The sequence below is a fragment of the Typha angustifolia genome, chromosome 13, assembly GCF_048772165.1.
Source record: "Typha angustifolia cultivar Huaian chromosome 13, ASM4877216v1, whole genome shotgun sequence".
NCBI lineage: Eukaryota > Viridiplantae > Streptophyta > Magnoliopsida > Poales > Typhaceae > Typha > Typha angustifolia.
Genome location: NC_133251.1, coordinates 17,803,809 through 17,819,542, shown reverse-complemented (window position 1 = coordinate 17,819,542; position 15,734 = coordinate 17,803,809). Strand labels below are relative to the sequence as shown.

Below are 15,734 nucleotides of genomic sequence, written 5' to 3'. Positions count from 1 at the left end.
GATCACATTCATCAGTCCATTGTCGTCTAGTCCGGTTAGGATACCTGGCTTTCACCCAGGCGACCCGGGTTCAAATCCCGGCAATGGAAATCATTTTTGGGAAACTTTTTCAGAACCTTATATTTTATTTTTATTATTTGTATACACACTATCATACCGATATTTACCAATTTACCCAAGATAACTGTAGATACGCAACGGTGTAATACCCTTAAATAAGTTTTTTTAGATTTAAAATAAAAATAATAAAGAAATAAACCTTAAAATCAAATCAAAGTATGGTAGGTATTTTAATTTTTTATTTATTAAAGTAATGGAATATTGACTATTGTTGAAAACAAGATTATCTCACAATATTTTTTAGCATTAAAAGCAAAATGCAAGAATCAAATAATTAATATATAAAAAAGAGTGTTTTTGATAAATTTCTCTTATTTTCGTTATACATAATTTCTGTTGTTCCTCTCAATTCAATTATTTGGTTTTCAGAAAAAAAAAATATACCCCGGCCATTGTTAATTTGTTATTCTTTCCAGTATAAAAATCCAGCAAACATCTCACAAATTAAAAGTCTCAGTTAGGACAACGACGATACAATTTCACTGGAAATCCCCAAAACTATATATATATATATATATATATATATATATATATATATATATATATAAAAAAAAAAGGGGGACTAAAGGAATCATAACAGAGTTCACTAACCCCATCACTCTCTACAATCATAAGAATGAACTATAAACAAGTAAAAAAGAAGATCAAGTTCAAAAATACATGCACAAGTACCTGAAAAACCATCGACATCATCCTCGTCAGCTAGAAAGTTTCGAAATACAGATATATAGGATGCACTATCATCTGAACTTATTCACAAGAAAATGTGCATCAACCTAAAATCTTGATATAATTAGCTTAGAGGGCAGCCATAAATACATATCAGAAATTCAGAAATTCGATGATCAGCATTTTCTACTGACAGCTCAAATAGCATGGAGAATCAGATACTATCAACAAGACAGTATCGACATCAGCAAGATGACCTCATGACACCTTGGCATCTAAAGAAACAGCCCCACACTGCAATTTTACAGGAGTCAGATCTCCTTCCCGAACAGGAGGAATGAAGTTCAACCACTCGAGGGACTGTGTAAAGCTTGTGCCTTTTATCCTTTACTGAAACAGCAACAGAGTCACCTTATAACTTCTTGGGTACTGCCTGCCATCCTAAAAATCAGTTAACTGCAGTATGAGATATGGTAACAATAAAACATTGATCAAAGTGGTTGATCTTCTTGTGAATCATATTTAAATCATCTCCCAAGGTGTGAAATCATAACATATCTACTGAGCAGATACCTAGCAATGGTTGTTTTTCTTCTATTTATCAGTCATTTAGAATAGTAAACAGGAGAGGAGACCACCCATTCCTAAAATATTTTTTACCTAAGTTCCAAAATGATCTTATAGTTTACAGATCGAATTTGCTTATTCTTATAATTTAATTTTGAGATCAAAAGTAGCAATAGTATTTCGGAAAATCTACAAAATCCAAATAAGATAACAAATGACCTGATATGCACAGTGGAGATCTCAACAGCACGTGATCTAAAGAAGAGCTTCACAAGTTGCCTTGTTGTGCCCTGCTAATTTGCACCTACTGCAGAGTCGTAACACAGTGCTTGTCTTATTTGGATTAAATCGCTTTCTTCTTGGTCTTCCTGGTGGACGTCGAGTGGGAGGAGGATATGAATTTGCACCACCATTGAAATCAATTCTTTCAACATCAGGTATTGGGTGGATCGATGCTGCATATGTTAAATGATAACTCTCGACTCGAAAATATCTTGAACAGTAATCATAAACAGATCTGCCAACACGATTGAAGACAGCAATAGCATGCATGCATGGCAAGCCAGAAATCTGCCATCTACGGCATGTGCATTCCCAGCTTTCGATATTTACCACAAAAATCATGTTTCCCCGTACTTCAAACACAGTATCAGAAGAGCACAGCACTCGGAGCTTTTGAGACTTCACCACCTCTTTCTGCAATTTTTGTTCCATAGACGGAGTTAAAGCGCCCAGCCATGCATTAGAATTTTCACGCCTTACTTGCATGGCCTCCATCAATTTACCTCGTATTGCTTCAACTATCTGCACTATTGATGACTCCCATTTCACTGGTATCCAATTACTGAATGAATCGACGATGTTCGATGAGAAATGGTCATATCTAGAACCCCGAAAAATGGCATCCGACCAATTCTCAGGCTTACTCGCTACAACCCAGTCAGCAGCTTCCACTGAAACATTCCGGATGCTATCAATAGATGAATTAAAATCTTCAATAGTGCAAGCTTGGGCCGCACGAGTAAAATCATCAATCATGGCATCCTTTACTTGTTGTGACCATGGCCCCTTCTTCAACTCTCCTTTAAAATCCTCTATGAGGTGATGCAAACAATAACTGTGGTGACTGTCTTCGAATACTTGAGGAACAGCCTCATCCAAGCCCTTCTGTCTATTAGACACAAACGTGATGGTACGCGAGGTCGTTACAGCATATTTCAACTGCACTAAAAACCAAAGCCAACTATCATAGTTTTCATCCTCTACAACAGAAAATGCAACTGGAAAGATAGCATCATCACCATCAACTGCAGCCGCCGCCAACAACTTAAACTGATTATTTGCCTTTAGTGGAATCCTATCAAGAAAAAGTAGGGGACGGCAACCATGCTCAAAACCATGAAGTGAAGCATGAAATGAAACAAAAAATCGACGGAACTTTGAATCTAGTGATGCAGATAATATAGCCACACTGCCTGGGTTAGTTTCCAATATCCTCTCACAGTACCAAGGCAACTGGTTATATGTCTCTTTGAATGCATGGTAGAGCTCCTTTTGGGCTACTTCCCTTCCTCTCCATACCTGTGAATAGGTTAAAGTTACTCCATAATCTTCATATAGTTCTCTTACGAGTTCTTTTGGCTTCAACCTTGGGCTATCATGTAATTTGTCCTTAATAATGCTAGTCAGCCATTGTCTTGTTGCTCGTCGTTGACCTTCACCGCCATTTCCTCCTCCACATGTATGGACATCTGTCATTTTCTTCACAACCAGTTTCTGGTTACGAGCCGACTCAGATGCATGCAACCGCCAAGGACAGTTCTCCCCTATACATTTTACGGTCACGCGAGTAGCTTCATTTTTGACAAATTTGTAAACAAAACCTTTGCCGATGGCATACTTGCACATTTGAGCACGGAAGTCCTTCACATTATCAAATTCTTGGCCCACACCAGTGATAATATTGTCCCAGACAGAGCAGGAATTAAGAGGTCGAACATTTTCTGGAGTTGCCAAAGTGGCAATCAATGGTGTAACTGGATCATCCAAAATGCTCTTAGTTGCCCTACAAAACCATGTTTTGTTTTGTGATTTTTGCAGTTCTTAATAGAACTTCACGCAGCACAAAAATAGTTAATCATTTTCTAATACCTTTCATCAACCCTGTCAGCAGTTGCTAACTTTTGCAGCCTGATATTGTCCGGAAGGTCAGCAGCAGAAAGACCATTGCCAAAGTCAGCATGAAAGATCCTAGCCCCACTGTATTGGATCATGAAATTTACTTAGATGAAGGTACATATTAGCAACTCAACGACCACATCTTTTCACCCAAAAAATTATCCACATATAGAAAACATTAATAGACAAAAAAGAGATGCTACAAGGTAAGAATGTCCAAGATAAAAGTATAATGCCCTTCCAAAATTTTACTTTATCAGATCTCAGGCCATATGAATTACTAACCTACATAACAGAAAATGATAGAAGATAAGATCAAGATCCTGATTCCAGGACTGATATTTTTTAATCGATAAACTTGGAAAGAAAGTCGATGTTAAGAAGACGACAGATCAGGCATTCTATTAATCTTCAATATGAGCTATGCTTATTATCTATCCAGGCAAGCTGTGACTGAAATCTTCACTAGCATGGAAAAAGAGATAAAAAGCTGCATCATTCCAAACAATTGACCACCTTTTCATTTAATTAATAGTAACTTGTGTGACTGTAATCTCACCCGAGTGCAAATCATAGAACAGATTGACCTTTTAGGCTTTTACTTATACCTGTTATCAAAATTTTCAGCAATAGTTGGTCTGTTTTGCCTGACGATGTTAGCATTGTCCTCTGCCGCACTTGTGGCACCAGTCGGATTATGCGAATCAGCCAGGCGCGTCCTACTTCTAGTTGCCCTAAGAAAGTATATATTCCTTGTTACTCCTTGTAAGTAAGAGCTTATGCAAATAACTAGATATACAAGAGGCAGGTACCTATAACCAGAAGCCAGTCTCTTCCTTTTATTACCACGAACATTAGCAGCTGTTGCAGCAATAGAAGTTCCAGAATGAGCTACGGTGCTCCTAGCTACCCTAAATTCCAGTAGTAAGCCTTTATTAGCTCATACTCATTTAACAGATGACTGGAAGAAAGATTCTTTATAGCAAAAATTTGGATGAATGATACCTGTTTTCAAGCTTACTTAAAATATAGATCTCTGTTGTCGAAGCATTAGAACTAAAATTAACCATTCGGTGCAAATCCTTGTCACAAGACAGTGTGATGAGAGTTCGTCTGTTGCTTGGTAGGAAGTACTTCAGAGACATGCCACTGATGTCAATGTTAAACATACCGGCCAATTCTGACTTCAAGTCATCGAGCAGCATTTCTGGACCAACTTCAACAGCATGAGCTTCTCCACCAGAATAGGACAACGAACCATCAGAATTAGAGACAAATTCACCACCATATTGGCAAATTGCTACAATGTTTTCACCTGTCATTTTCTTTTAACCTGGCATTGTGCAAAACATTAACTTAATAATACGTAAGAGGTAACATCAAAATTCATGCTCTAGAACAGCTTAAATACTGCAGCAGTCCTTTGCATATTACACCCCCTATACCCAGTATATATATATAAACCGGATCAATCATATTTAATCTTGCATTATCTTAATCAGGGAAAAAATGAAATTGAGAATACAATAAACAATCAGCTGCATCTAAACATACAGCAATATTACAATTTCTTATTTTCTGCACCTTAACTAGGTGAATAAGGATATCCATCTAGACGAATTTAAGTTTTATAAACCCAAGACCTAAATCTTTAAAAATCCAACGGAAAAGCATAAAATTGATCCCACTACAATGTACCACAGACAATCTACTATCACATAAACAGTTCTTAACCCATACGTTGTATTAATCGAGATAACAATTCGCTACTCTAAAACCCTAAAATAATAATCCCTAGACTGTAGAGATAAAATTCACAAGTTATTCGCCTTGCTCGCGTAGTTTTCTCATCCAACATAGACAAAGAAAGATGATAGCCTTAAAAAGATTCAAATCGGAGCGGCGAACCAAGGAATCGAAACACCGATGCACAGACCTAATCATAAAGCAAGAATAGCAACAGCAACAAGAAGCACCACAAGAGACGGGACTCGTTCGATCGAGGAAGAGGGAGAGATACGAATCGTTACCGCGAGAGATTGGGGGGAAGGAATAAGAGGGGAAACCCGGGGAGACTACGGAATCAAGGAGACGGCGGCGAAGACGGCATGCATCGCAGGTGAGGAGACGGAGGCGAAACTGCGTGCGAGTCCGAAGGTTAGGAATTAGATCTAGGACTTTGCCTAGGGCAGAAGTGGAATGGGTCGGGTCGGATCGGAGCTTCGGATCCGACTCGTTCTATACATACGAATCTCTTACGCCTTATCACATATAACATACGTATTAATCCCAACTAAATTATACCCAAGAATATACACGCTAGATTTAAATCAATCCCCACCCCATGCTTAATCATATATGACTGTGGATCTATTATCTATAATTCGGTCGTTAGGAAAATTATTTTATAAAAAATAATTAGGATTTATTTAGTGCTCAGTAGAACATTGGTCGATTTTTCTCTTTTCAAGTTGTAAATTTTCTTTTTAATTGTAAATAAAATAATAATCGATACAGAAATTTTCTGCGCCTGGCGAGCTTTGATTGGTTGCTAACAATATTACAATATTCCACCCAATCACCGGATCACCACTTTTGACTGTAGACCATTCCTGCACTCAGATCTGTATAAAATCACCCATCCTTTTCCCGCTTTAATAATTCTATAACCCCCCTCCCCGTTCATGTCAAAAGAATAAGAAACAAAATGGCGGTAACATTTCCCGCCAATAATCCCATGTGTTTCTCTCCTCTTCAAAAGTCTTCCGGCTGTAGTCAAATCCTTCGTCATCCCCTCTCCACCATCGCAAACCCAATCACCAATCCTTCTCTCCTATAGTCCTATATCAAAGATGGCGAGCGTACAAGAACCCTCTCCCAAGCATCAAAAGCTCGACCAGAACGGCTCCATTTTGCGAGATGAGATTATCTCCACAATGCACCACCTTCCTCTTCTTCGAGTCAAGAAGCTCTCCATGAACGCCATCCTCCCTTCGAGAGGCTCCCTACTCTCTGCCGGCTACGATCTCTCCAGGTACCAAATAAATTGAAAGAAAAGAACCACCCTGCTTTTCTTTCTTTTCTCTATCTAAATCTCATTTTCGTGTTTGTTTTAGTGCGGTAGACACCAAGGTGCCGGCTCGAGGAAAAGCTCTCGTTCCTACGGACCTCAGTATTGCGATCCCTGAAGGGACTTACGCTCGAATAGGTATGTTCTCCAACTATTCGACGAAATGCGTAGGCGTTGTAAAAAGTTGAAACTTGAAAATTTACAGTTTACCGCGTGGGTTGCAGCTCCGAGATCGGGATTGGCATGGAAGCACTCGATCGATGTGGGTGCAGGCGTGATCGATGCGGATTACCGTGGGCCGGTGGGAGTGATCCTGTTCAACTTCTCGGATGCGGATTTTGAGGTGAAGCGTGGAGATCGAATCGCGCAGATGATTGTTGAGAGGATTATGACGCCTGAGGTCGTGGAGGTTGAGGATTTGGATTCCACTGTTAGGGGTGATGGTGGGTTTGGATCTACAGGCGTTTGATGGTGGGATCGCTATCTGGTCACGGGTCTTTCTTGTTGTCTCCATTTTGCTGCCGAAAATTTAGAACTAGATATAAAGAAATATTGGTTCTGGTTATTAGTTCTACTAATATGCACCAGAGTAGGATTGAGCATGTACTTCAGCGCTGCAAGCGAACTCAAGTTATCAAGTAAAGCCTAAATTAAATCTTTTCCAACGAGCCATTTCAGTGCAGAACATAGCAATAAGGGTCCATTCATTCGTGGAATTAGGTTAATTTAGAAGTATTATTCTAATTTTTAATACAAGAATATAAAAGCTAATATTAATATAAGTATAAAATTTAAAGAGTAATACTAATATTTGATGTGATGTAAATAGAATTAATATTAAATAATAAAAAATAGTGAATTTGTATTGAAATTAGGTGTAGTTTAATTTATGGGCAAAATAATAATTTTAAATTATTATTAAATTAATTTCTAAAAGATGTATAGAATAAAAGGACAGAGAATAATAAATTAATATTAAGCTACATCATTTTTTAAGAAAAAAAACACTTTTAGTTCACAATTGAACTGAGGGTAGGGTAGGCATCTATTTTGATTACGTCGGCTAGTAACACTCGAGCAAATAAAGATACATAACAATTTCCTCTGTTCATATGATATCACCACCTCATCTTAAGTTACCGAAAGAACTGTAGTAGAGCTTCCCATTTACATCAAGAGTAAAATAAGACAAACGTCGGGGAAAGTTGAGGCCTTGTAATGATTGTCCGCAAGATTTAACTATGAAAGGAATAAAAATAAGTTTTACACAAAGTCCAAGTAAACCAAAGAAGGTTATTTACTCTTTATCAATTAACTCGCTTCAGATACTTCAAACCAGGGGTTCTCCGACAACCTTCAAATTCAACTTTTTCATCAAATGCAGGAAACAAAAATACTGCTTGTGTACCATCTAGGTGAAAATTTGAGGACTTGCATTAGCCTTCAGCAACAATTTCATGGATCTTATCGCTAACGTCTGGATCTTCTGATCTAACTGCAAGTTTCATCGCCACTTCCTTGGGCCCACTGATTCCAAAAGACAACCTGACCAGAACTTTGACATCCCCCATGAACACCCCAGACAGCAAACAAGAGTGTGATCTCGAATTATTTGGCACCACATCAGTTCCCTGTTAAGAGTAGTCAGGCGTCAAATTGTGACCATCTTCTGAATATATCTTTCTAGTGAAGAATATATACGGAAACAATTATCATTCAAACAATATCTGACAAAATTAAAGTAACATACAGGAGATGCAGGATAATTCAAACCAGCAATGGCAATATGCTAACAAGAGGACCTATGCTTAGGTAACTGAAGTTAGGAAAGATATTTGGCTATATCATACAGAGCATGTGTTCCAAACAAAGAGGAATTCAAAGAATGAAAGGCACTGGTATAAAACAAGATAAACTAGGAGTAACTGACCTCGCATGGCTGCATGCCAAGGATGTTTATAACAGCACTCACAGCCTCAGCCAAGCTCTCCCTCACACCGAGGCCATACTCATCAATTCGCTCATTATCTGGGCCCATACTTTCCCAAGCATTTCTGAAGTTGGAAACTCCTACCTTTAGCATATAGTCTGCTGCAACGATTTCAAAATCTTCTAGCTGGTATTCATCTTCAACGCCTTCTTCCTCAGCTTCCCCTGTTGCTGGATCAACCTGACAGGTGACATAATGAGAGTTAGAACATTAGAATTATATGCATTGTAATAGTCCCTATTGGGTAAAGGATCCCATTCAACCAGCAAGGCCAAAGAAAAAACTCAGATAATAGTGCAACAATTTCTGCAAATGAAGATGTGGTTGATGCTTGATTAATGTATTTTAGATGTTCTATTAAAGGAGAAAGCAACTTCAACTATCATGTAGGAGAACCAAGGAGGGTCAGTGAGTTCAAGAGTCCTTAAATACCTAAAGACCATATCAGGCTGATTAGTGTTCCTTATAAATCAATCAAGCATTTTCTTGATTAAGAACAATGAAGCTTTACAAGGAAGTGTATTACTCTGTTGCATTTACTCATTTAGCCCTACTTAATAAGTAAAATAACCATGATAACATAATATACACATGAAGATAAAAGTACAATAATAACTCCTAGGCAGCAAAGAAGCACATGTATAAACAATACCTCCTTAACAATAAACTTCAATAAATTTGAGAACTTCCCAACAGCAGGAACACCTTCTGGCTTCTCAAAAGCAACAAAAGTCTGCCCTGGTGAGTCGTAAGGTAAGCTTCTCAAAGGCTTTGATGCAACTTCAGCGAATTCCTCAGCATCCGAGGCATCAACAAAAACAGTCACCTGGAGGAAAGAAAAATAAGAAACAATGCTAACTAATGATTCCAAAGTCCTCAGAAGACAGTGATTTACATTTTCCAGCAGCTGTTCAGGTATTGTATTTGTACAGTTGTATTGGAGTACAACATGCTCATCGTAGATATGCTTCACCACTGTAACTGCATATTCAGTCTCGGCTTCTGTCAGCTCTACAGGTGCTGATGACTGAGAAAAAGAATGGAAGAAGATTAAGTTATTATTGTTGCATTTATTGTTAAGGTTTTCTTTCTCTCCCAAATTGAGCACCAAAAATGACCTTGAAGAGCTTCCCAAAGCTACAGAACTCAGGAATGGATGACAGCAACTTCTCATATGCATCAACAGGCGAAACTGGACCATTTGTAGGAGCCCCCAGACCTGTAGGTTTCTTACCTGGAGCCTTTTTCTCTGCAAGAGGTTGTGATTTAATTTCCTTAGGCACAGAGTCAATATCAAAAGGTACATCGGAGGCCTCCTGTTGCAACATGCAAACAAGTATGAATGAAGAGCATAATGAAAGGGACCACTAATGAAACCTCAAAGCAGTACGTACATAATTTCGCAGGCTTGTTTCCAAGTTGATAAGTGGAACATCAAAAGCACCGAAAAGGAATTCGTTCACATCTTTTTCAGTTTGGCCAACTGCAACTTCACCACCAACTGTCTTGAGATAGAGTGTAGCCCTGTCACGAACCTACGGCAAAACAGCATAATAAAATCTACTTGTAATTGTCCAAATTCTCACTGAAGAAATGCAAACTCTTGTTACAATTAATTCAGTCATCTAGTTAGTGCCCTAATCAGTATTCACATTGATTAGGGCACTACAAATATATAGAAAATAATTCTCCATATATCATGGGGCATGGCAAATGAGAGGAAATTACTTTCCAAGGGAGCGTCATAGATTCAGAATAACTAAAAGACTAATAGACATTCAAGATTGACAAACTCATGGCATCTGATTGTCCAATATATGCTTAAGGTAGATAGGAGAATCTCCTGTCATTATGCTAACAATCTTCTCTGCAGTGCTAGAATGATGGCTTAAAAGAAATGGCGCAAAGACCTTTTATTGATAATTTAGACAACTATTGTTCAGTGTAGATCTCCCCTCATGCATTCCCAAAAGACAATAAAGAACATGCAGAGTTTGTAATGCTTACCTCATCGTCACTATCAAATAGGCAACGTCGTAAAAGAACAAATATTCGAGGCTGCAGAGAATAAAGCAAAATGATCAAATGATAGATCATAAAAGGTATATGCTTAAAGCAAACTTACATATATTTGATCTATGTTTCTAATATACCTTCAATGAATCAACCATCGCACCAAACTTTGCCAAGGTACTAACTGCACTAGCACGAACTGTAGCATTTTCAAGGATAACACGGTTGTAAATATAACGGATATATTTACTAGGGTCTGATGTCTTTGGACCTTCATTTCCCAAAAAGTGTAGTATCTGATTGTAACATAAGCAACCAGTATTATGATTTAATCAAGTAGACAACCACTACAATACTGCATTACAAGAACATCAAAGTATTCATTCTTAAAATAATGATATTTTCGAGTATATAAGTGAAAAGACAAGTGAAGAACAATATGACTATGAAAGATACTTGCAAGGTTCAGAGAGGAGAAATATCCAAGTACACAAACACTACTGCACAGCATTCCGAGAACATAAAATATCCATTCCTAAAATTAAGGAATTGCAGAGTATATAGATAAAAATAAAAGTGAAGAACAATATGACTGTATGAGAGATACTTGTGAGGTCCAAAGAGGAAATGAAGGACATTGAAAGTTCAATATTTCAAAGATGAACCACATAAGAGTTACCTGAGTAGACAGGTATGTGAATTCACAATCTTCAATGAATTCACAAAGGTGAAACAAACCACTTTCTTTAGCATCTGGTATATCTCTGATGAGAATAACAATTGAATCGACAATAGCTTTTTTATATTCAAAACCCCCTTCTTCTCTGAGAATATTGCTTAAGAAATTCATCCTGTAAAATACATGAAAAGGTTCTAAATCAAGGAATATTTTTCAATCAAAATCTGAAATGCAAAAGAAAGTATTAAGCAATGTCACATACAGTGAGCGATACTTGAGAGGGAACTTCAGGCATAGAGACCGTATGGCTTCCACAACGACAATCTTGAACTCATCAGCAATGTCGGACATGAAATTTGTTATTTGTTTCATCAAGCGGTCTACACTTGATTCATTGCCAGTTTTAAGAAGTGTGGTAATGGCAAGAGTAGCAATGCTTCTATTCTGGTCTGAGATTAAGCTTTCCATATCTATGTTGCAATTCGTAACTGCCAAAGGATGTGTCATAGCAACCTGCAAGAAAATGGTACAATATATATAACAGTAAGAAGTCACAAGAAAGAAAACAGATTATTGTAACAAATGGCAGATAATAACTTTAATTAGCCCAACAAATATTTGACCTAACAACAAAATTTGTTAGTAATAATTTGGACACTTAAAAACTCCTAGAGAATAACAAAAATCCACATAAAAAATTGAAATAGAATCACAATATAGTTACCAACATTCATTTATCAAGCAACAGAAACGTATCATTGCCTTTGTGTGACCCAACATGCATAATATATGTTGTTTAATGCTAGATTTAGAGAGTAAGTGACTAAAAATCTGCGCTTCGGCAGACCCTTGTGCACTGAGTGGAGACAAACAGATAGTATGTCACTCCCTTACAATATCCAAACTGTTCAGGAAATAAACGAAGCCAGGAACATTCCAGTGCCCCAATCACAGCCGTACTATCAAACATAAAATTTGTATCATACAAAGACCATCATCAGGAGTCAAAAGAACAGGCTGGAAAATAGTACCTGCAGCTGTAGGGTTATGTACTAGCTGTATGATTTAGACTCCTATTTTTCCCTATCTAGGTTGCAATTCAAACTCTGAACTGTACACTTTATTTTAAAAAAAGTTCTATCAAGTACCAAAAGATGGAGATGCAACCAAGAAGGAACATAAATTTTTCCCAGAAGTACTACAAGAAACATAATTCTTGTAATGAAAAAAAAAATCCATAGGAAAAAAACGAAATCAATTATTTACTCAATGTGGATAAGCTATGAGTAGCAGCAGAAATGGGTTCAACAATCCAAACAATCAGGAGGATAGACCTTATTGAGCGTGCGGACAGCTGCAAACCGGAGAACTGGCTTTGATGAACTCAAAAATAACTGTAGCACAGTAATTGCAGGAGTCAACTCACGGCTAGTAACACCACTTAATTCAGTTATTGCTCTTGCAGCTTCCAATATAACCATTTCTGCTTTGTGCCTGAGGCAGGATTCGAGGTAATCAAAAAATGGACGGTCTCCAGTTTGCGTATTCATGCTTGATTCTCGAATAACCTGACAAATCACCGCTTAATTTTCAGAAACTTAATTATTTTGTTGCCTTATAGGAGTCAAACAGGTGTACCTGGCTAGTATATCTAATAAGAAGGCATTGAGCCAAGGGTGAGCGGACTGATCCCTTTGTTAAACTGGTAACGAGCTTGCTAACAGCTAAGCGGTCATTTTGTCTAATCTGCAAAATCATAAGAACAAAAGTAATTCTATGTAGATTCATAATCCACAAACATAAATATCACATTACAGACAGGTATGTTCAAGCAAAACATAAGATAAGGATAAAAAAAGGGCCTACCAGTGAAGCTCCTGCCTAACCAGGCTAATATATGGAAAACATAAAAGACAAAACTTTCAAAAAAATACAAATAAATTCCAAACAAACATATGGTCAAAAGATGCAGCTCGAATGTTCTGTAGTACACATAATCTTTCACCCTAAATGTAGCCTTGTACAGTTGTACTAAACCAGAGTTATAACTACAACAAAGCAGATACAACCATATAGCAATTATCAATTTAGTTCCGTACTTTTTATCATCTACTTTTTCTTTTCTTTTCTTTTTTTTTTTTTTTTTGGCATTTCCTAGTGCTGGTTTATGATTTTATGCTACAGACTTTTTTACCAAAATGTATGGATTAGAAGATAAATTTGTCAATTCTGAGCTAATCACCACTTGTACCTTCATCATTGCTCATCTTCTTCTTGTTTTGTGAACTAGTAATAACTTGCTTATGGAAAAAGAATTCAGATGTTAAAAAGTGCTGAACTGTGCAATTTGCATACCAGAAGGCCACATGTTCTCCCACAATAAGTGGTGCAACACAACAATTTACAAACCTAGAACGCCATATTGTTCTACAACTTCATTTGTAACCAATATAACTGAAATTATTAATCAATTCCCACCACCTCAACTAGACAGAAATGGCTAACCGCTAGATTTACAAAGCACGAAATATTGAAATCCAATTATCAAGTATTCATTTCGCTCCAAGATTTGTAATATGATTTCAGTTCTAACTCTGATAAAAATTCTCCTGCACTTTATAAATCTTTCACTAGATCATTACCGCATCCATATCAAATTTAAAAAAGGCGAAGAGCTGAATTATAGCATACCTGATGAAGAAGTGCAAGAGCGTGAAACTGTACAAGAGCAGCTCTTGATTGAACTGCTTCCTGAACCTCATTGCTCCATCTTTTGACAATTTCTGGGTTTGTCTGTTTAAAGCACTGTATAAGTACAAAGCTCAAGCGATACAAAATCATAACATTTGCTGAGGGGGGATGTGGTAGTACCTGGAGCAAGTGAATGCCACTAACAAGAGCAGCACTAGCAACAACAGGGTTTTTGTCAACAATTGCTTGCTTTAAATATCTCTCAATTTGGGTAAGAAGAGTGCCGTCAGTTATTCTACAAAGAACTCGAATAGCATTGGCACGATACATATCAGTCTTACTGTTCATATCTTTCATCAGTGAACTGGTGACAATAATGACCTATAATAAGCAACGAGAACAGTCACTCCCAAATTAAAATGTACAAGAGAAATAAAATGTTTATCATAGAGGAGTGTCGTCTAACCTCATCAGAAGACGGAGAAATCTCCTTGATCATTAGATATACCATTCTTCTAAGCCCAGTATCCTTTGACTGGAACAATTTAGTTACAGCAAAAAATACTTCCGTAGCCTCAACCTGCATAATAGCTCAGAAATGTCAAGACCTCGGCAATCAAGAGAGCTGCGCATTTACATCTAAAATTACAATAAACTCTTACCTTGGTAAAGGTTTCTCCTTGATTAAGCAAATACAAAAGTTTGGTTATGACCTACAATTTCCAAAATCACACCAAAAAAAAACAGTGGACTATCTCAATATCAAGAAGCAAAGAAACGGAACCGCCAAATTGTTCATTTTGCTAACCTGAGAGCATCTCCTGGCATCCAGTTGAGGATCATTGAAAACTCTGGCCTCCTGCAGGACTGCACCCTTCTCTATCCCGAGAAACGGAGAGTAATCCACTGCGCGAAACGCAACAAAGAAACCCTAGAGTTACTCCAGATTTTCCACATTATCTTCTCATACGAGGTGAACACTATCCAGATCTAAGCATTCAAAGACTATAACGCAGGAAAAGTAACATAGAAAGATCGAACTTCTTCATTCCAATGCCAATGACCAATAATTTCATCAGATCAAGCAGAAATCCTCTCCACAGTTCCAGATCCAAACGGTGCGGATCTAGATCGAGACCTCCTGAACCTCACAAAGCATCAAGGATTCGTGCGGAGATAAGATCCGAAACCACGAGGAATCACGGATCCATAGAGAAAACGAATAATAGACTCGAGATCGGCAATCGAACTCGTTAGATTCTAAAGAGAGAGAGGGAGAGGGAAATCGACCTTCGTCGTCTCTGTCATCGTCCTTCTTCACCAGGGGCTGAGCCATCTCGGAATCGCGAGATCCGCCGAGACGACGAAGGAGAAAACGAAGAGGAGGAGAAGATTCGGATCCGCTCCGGTGCGCGAGACTAAAGAGAAACTAACGCGAGGCGAAATGGAACCTCTTGACTATGGCTGGCGGTGAAGCATATAAGCAGTGGTAAAGAAATGGGATATTTATAATTACACCCTCTAATTTATATAAATTATTATTTACACTCTACTTTTAGATTCACTGGTCAGACAATTACCAAAGTCTTTAATTGTATAAAATTAAAAATATTCCGCGCCATTGCGAACATTAAACTTGGTTTAGTGTAGGAACATTAAACTTGGCTTCGAATTTCAGGCCAGATTTAAGTCGTCCATCTCGAGACTCTTGACAGCGGACGCAAACCGGACGTAATAGAGATTGAAGATCCGACATG

The 15,734-nt window shown here is 37.7% G+C and overlaps 3 protein-coding genes and 1 non-coding gene across 6 annotated transcripts; 2 read left to right on the top strand and 2 right to left on the bottom strand.

Annotated features, from left to right (window-relative positions):
* Positions 1-15: 15 nt before the first annotated feature.
* Positions 16-89, top strand: TRNAE-UUC (transfer RNA glutamic acid (anticodon UUC)). The gene has a single exon. It is a non-coding gene; the product is annotated as a tRNA-Glu (tRNA).
* Positions 90-676: 587 nt separating this feature from the next.
* On the bottom strand, positions 677-5,720 carry LOC140773632 (uncharacterized). Of its 3 annotated transcripts, none has more exons than XM_073116287.1 (7): positions 5,565-5,720; positions 4,540-4,867; positions 4,347-4,445; positions 4,143-4,268; positions 3,508-3,615; positions 1,576-3,421; positions 677-1,230 (listed from the first exon to the last, which is right to left on the bottom strand). In XM_073116287.1, exons 2-6 carry the CDS (start codon positions 4,854-4,856, stop codon positions 1,612-1,614), a joined length of 2,460 nt encoding a protein of 819 aa, XP_072972388.1. In that variant the 5' UTR covers positions 4,857-4,867; positions 5,565-5,720; the 3' UTR covers positions 677-1,230; positions 1,576-1,611. The 3 variants fall into 3 exon arrangements, with proteins under 3 accessions (XP_072972388.1, XP_072972389.1, XP_072972387.1); XM_073116288.1 differs by having other exon boundaries at positions 677-1,218; XM_073116286.1 differs by having other exon boundaries at positions 678-1,222.
* A 490-nt stretch (positions 5,721-6,210) lies between these two features.
* On the top strand, positions 6,211-7,260 carry LOC140774388 (deoxyuridine 5'-triphosphate nucleotidohydrolase). Its single transcript, XM_073117374.1, has 3 exons — positions 6,211-6,568; positions 6,651-6,742; positions 6,829-7,260. Exons 1-3 carry the CDS (start codon positions 6,387-6,389, stop codon positions 7,071-7,073), a joined length of 519 nt encoding a protein of 172 aa, XP_072973475.1. The 5' UTR covers positions 6,211-6,386; the 3' UTR covers positions 7,074-7,260.
* A 430-nt stretch (positions 7,261-7,690) lies between these two features.
* Positions 7,691-15,447, bottom strand: LOC140773519 (coatomer subunit gamma-2). Its single transcript, XM_073116123.1, has 18 exons — positions 15,268-15,447; positions 14,786-14,883; positions 14,640-14,690; positions 14,444-14,557; positions 14,158-14,358; positions 13,978-14,079; positions 12,925-13,032; positions 12,621-12,854; positions 11,549-11,799; positions 11,287-11,458; positions 10,748-10,903; positions 10,602-10,652; positions 9,989-10,129; positions 9,713-9,910; positions 9,490-9,621; positions 9,247-9,420; positions 8,535-8,774; positions 7,691-8,235 (listed from the first exon to the last, which is right to left on the bottom strand). The coding sequence occupies exons 1-18, from the start codon at positions 15,311-15,313 to the stop codon at positions 8,041-8,043; spliced, it is 2,664 nt and encodes an 887-aa protein (XP_072972224.1). The 5' UTR covers positions 15,314-15,447; the 3' UTR covers positions 7,691-8,040.
* Between the last annotated feature and the right edge of the window lie 287 nt (positions 15,448-15,734).

What these genes read in the sequence shown, in the direction of transcription:
- LOC140773519 (XM_073116123.1), bottom strand. Translation starts at nt 15,313, where the DNA reads ATGGCTCAGCCCCTGGTGAAGAAGGACGATGACAGAGACGACGAAG. An exon ending in CGATGACAGAGACGACGAAG is followed by an intron (nt 14,884 to 15,267) that starts GTCGATTTCCCT and finishes CGTTTCGCGCAG; the next exon opens with TGGATTACTCTCCGTTTCTC. An exon ending in ATGCCAGGAGATGCTCTCAG is followed by an intron (nt 14,691 to 14,785) that starts GTTAGCAAAATG and finishes TGGAAATTGTAG; the next exon opens with GTCATAACCAAACTTTTGTA.
- LOC140773632 (XM_073116287.1), bottom strand. Translation starts at nt 4,856, where the DNA reads ATGACAGGTGAAAACATTGTAGCAATTTGCCAATATGGTGGTGAATTT. An exon ending in AGACTGGCTTCTGGTTATAG is followed by an intron (nt 4,269 to 4,346) that starts GTACCTGCCTCT and finishes ATACTTTCTTAG; the next exon opens with GGCAACTAGAAGTAGGACGC. An exon ending in GCTGACAGGGTTGATGAAAG is followed by an intron (nt 3,422 to 3,507) that starts GTATTAGAAAAT and finishes ATGGTTTTGTAG; the next exon opens with GGCAACTAAGAGCATTTTGG.
- LOC140774388 (XM_073117374.1), top strand. Translation starts at nt 6,387, where the DNA reads ATGGCGAGCGTACAAGAACCCTCTCCCAAGCATCAAAAGCTCGACCAG. An exon ending in GCCGGCTACGATCTCTCCAG is followed by an intron (nt 6,569 to 6,650) that starts GTACCAAATAAA and finishes TGTTTGTTTTAG; the next exon opens with TGCGGTAGACACCAAGGTGC. An exon ending in AGGGACTTACGCTCGAATAG is followed by an intron (nt 6,743 to 6,828) that starts GTATGTTCTCCA and finishes CGTGGGTTGCAG; the next exon opens with CTCCGAGATCGGGATTGGCA.